The sequence below is a fragment of the Chanodichthys erythropterus genome, chromosome 23 (assembly GCF_024489055.1).
Source record: "Chanodichthys erythropterus isolate Z2021 chromosome 23, ASM2448905v1, whole genome shotgun sequence".
NCBI classification, from domain to species: Eukaryota; Metazoa; Chordata; class Actinopteri; order Cypriniformes; family Xenocyprididae; genus Chanodichthys; species Chanodichthys erythropterus.
In genome coordinates this window covers 24,655,868-24,659,099 of record NC_090243.1, presented here as the reverse complement: position 1 = coordinate 24,659,099, position 3,232 = coordinate 24,655,868, and the positions used below count along the sequence as shown (strand labels likewise).

General features: G+C 35.5%; 1 protein-coding gene across 3 annotated transcripts in view; it reads right to left on the bottom strand.

The window, feature by feature from the left end:
* Positions 1 to 1,127: 1,127 nt before the first annotated feature.
* pcolce2b (procollagen C-endopeptidase enhancer 2b) overlaps positions 1,128 to 3,232 on the bottom strand; it is a 34,844-nt gene continuing 32,739 nt past the window's right edge. For all 3 annotated transcript variants that reach the window (XM_067378388.1, XM_067378389.1, XM_067378390.1), the window contains one exon: positions 1,128 to 1,676. In XM_067378388.1, coding sequence (XP_067234489.1) covers positions 1,546 to 1,676 — 131 coding nt within the window. In that variant the 3' untranslated portion in view covers positions 1,128 to 1,545. The remainder of the gene's footprint in view (positions 1,677 to 3,232) is intronic.

The following is a 3,232-nucleotide window of genomic DNA, read 5'->3' as shown; positions in this document are numbered from 1 at the left end:
TTCTCTTAAACTCTGTTTATTCTACACCAAAATCTCCAGAACCATAACTTATGTAATATTCTTGCATCCTACTTGTTTTCTAAAAGTGTTATTCTTTTCAAATAAATAACATTTATTATAAAGAAATGTTTTATATTGAACTTGCTTAAGTTCTTAGTAACTGTTGCAGCTTTTCCACTGTTTAAACATGTTATGTATTTTAAGACTAATTCACATTTAACATATTGTCAACCCTACTCTTGAGGACCCACAGTATTTCTGAAATTGCATACTGAGTAGGTACTACATTTGAATTTTAACTTACTACATGACCGTTAAATTATCCTTGATTATGATTTAACTTTAACTTTAGTGCTTTAGTTAGTGTGTAATGTTGCTGTTTGATCATAAACAACATCTGCAAAGTTACGATGCTCAAAGTTCAATGCAAATTTTACAAAATTTAAGGACTACAACAAATGGCTGGTAGGGACTACAACGAGCTTCTTCCTGGGTTGGTGACATTACTAACCCCAACATTTACATAAACCCCGCCCCCGAGAACACCCAACAAAGGGGGCGGGGCCATGCTTGAATATGGGTAGTATGAATGAAATTATAACCGTCTTGTTGTTACTGTCAAAGTTTCAAAGTTTGTATTGATAAACTTTTCTTTTCTAGCTAATTGCCAGCAAAAAAGCAGGTGATTCAGAAATGTACCTACATTTACATAGTAACACCTGTTTAGTATTCATTACTGGGACTTGTTACTTATTTCACAGTAACGGTTTACTTAATTCTAATGATCAGAGAGTGTGTGTAAAATGGTCACAGCTGTTTCTGGCACAATAAATCTAACTTTATAAGGGGAGAAAAATAAAATTCTGTACAATTAAAGAATATGGCCCTTTTAATAGTTTACTAAGGAGTTAAACGTTAAAATAGTGCCCTTCACACTCAAGCACTCTGAGCCCTAAGGCAATTTTAGAAACAGATGTCCTGTCATGACATGAATATTTTCAACTCTGAAAACTTTCTTAAAATCAACTGAAATCTGATTCTGGAAAAGATTTCTATGCAATAAAGATAAAAAACATGAAGACAATATCCAAGACCTTAATTGATAATGAACTTTATTTTTCCTCTCATAAAACAAATAACTTAACATTCACCTCTAGGAATCTGTTTCTATGAAAATATTTCAATATTATCCAGCATGATTTCAAAAACAGCAAGTTTATTGCCTTTTAGCTTCTCTAAATTTGCTATTGGATCAAAAAATCTACAAATATCTTGTAAACTGTGCCGTCCTAAACACCATAATCTTGATTTTTACATTCCGGGTTTCTTCACCTGTCATATCTTACTACTTTTGCTGATGGTAATCACAACAGTAAGAAGAGAAGTAGGAACCAAGAGAGCCCAACCAGTTGTTGTGCCACGTGCTTCAACAGTCCTCGGCCTCCTCTGGAGAGGGCGATGAAGGAAGTTGGGACATGCAGGGCAAATATGAAGACATCACACATCCATGTGTGGATTTCGAGACTAAAGATTGTCCGTAAGAGCTCAGCAACGTTTGTTCTTCAGCATGTTAAAGGCCCTCTGGTTCTTGGCCTTGAAAGCCATGATGAAATGATGGGGGGCGATCATTCCACGACCCTCCTCATCTGCCTGGCCCATGAAGATGTAGTTCAAACCTAGCGACACCACACACAAAAAACCTGAATGCAGTGACGGAACGGCAGAGACATTCAGGAAGGGCTTTGGATCAGCTTTTCTCTGGGGCCTCACTTGCAATATCCACTCCATATGTTTATATACCGTATAAACATATGACAGTGAGATTTCGTCATTAAAAAAAGACTTTTTGACAGTGAGTTTGGCTGTTAACTTCCAAGTTATTAAGCTATGTTCGACAGTTTTTAAGTCCATACTTTTATTTTTAGGCAATACAGCTTCATAACCAAAGTAGAACCAGCAAGCTTTTGTTTTGCAAACACTTGTGGAACGTTAACCTTTTTTAAATCTTACAAACAAATAAAGCTCACAGTTGATTTAGTTCAATAGCAAACCTGTTGGAAGTTATTTCAATTTGTGGTAACCGACATCATGCAACAGCTGCTGTTCCCAGAAATAAAGTGGAAAATAACCTGAAATATTCCTTTATTTTTATACAATGAGAAGCAAACAAGCATTACTAACAGGAACACATCTACCTTTTCAATATGAGAGGTTAAAATAATGTGTTTTAGCAGATGTCTGTGAAAGATGAAACTGTCTAGCACATTAAGCCCAAAGTATACTTCACTTTTTTCGTGTTGTGCACAGTGCGTGTGACGTGAATTTAGTCATCACCAGAGCTGCACGATTAATTGTTAAATCTTGATTCAAGCATCCACATGATCTAATTCCTAAATGACAACGAATCGCCGGTGTCTATTAAATCTGACAAAATCGATGAGCCAAAGAGAGCAGTTATCATGTATACAGTATGAAACAGCTTCACAAACAGTCTTTTCAACCACACAGTTTCATTATTTCTGTGTTACAATAATTATATCAGCAGTACCGGGATAAAAGTTTATATTTCAGATATAAACACTGATGTCTATGATAGCGATCAAAATAGAGGAAATCGCCTTTTGAAAGTAACATGGTGCTTCAAACAATGATTGTATTGATTACAAGGTGGCGACAAGTTAAAAAAAAATGTCAATTTTGTCATTTGTCAATGAATCATTCATTTAAAGCCGCTTATCTTAAATGCTGCGTGAACTCAACCAATCAAAATGCTGCGTGAACTCAACCAATCAGCATGTTCAGCGCCCAAGTCCCATCCCTGAAAGTTCAGAAAGTTTGAAAAAGTACTACCTAGTGAGCAGGTACTTTCTGAGGGGGAAATTTTTACACCGAACTTCATTTAGATCCTGCGGTCGAAACACACAGAGTACCTCCCCAAAGTCCCTAGTTCCTAGGAAAAGTTCCGGCTTAAAGATTCATTCAAAATCGCTGATTCATTCAGGAATGAAACAAGTGAATTATTTATGAGTGAGTCATTGAATCATTCACTCAAACGTTTTTTTATTTTTATTTTTATAATTCATTCAGATTGATTAACCATTTTAAATAGACTGCTGTAATTAACATTTTGTCAAATGTGATTCTCAATTGATCCAGAATCGTGCTTACTATATAGTAGGTGAAAAGCATTGTGTGACAAAAGAAGTATGTCTGAATTCACAGTACTCATAAA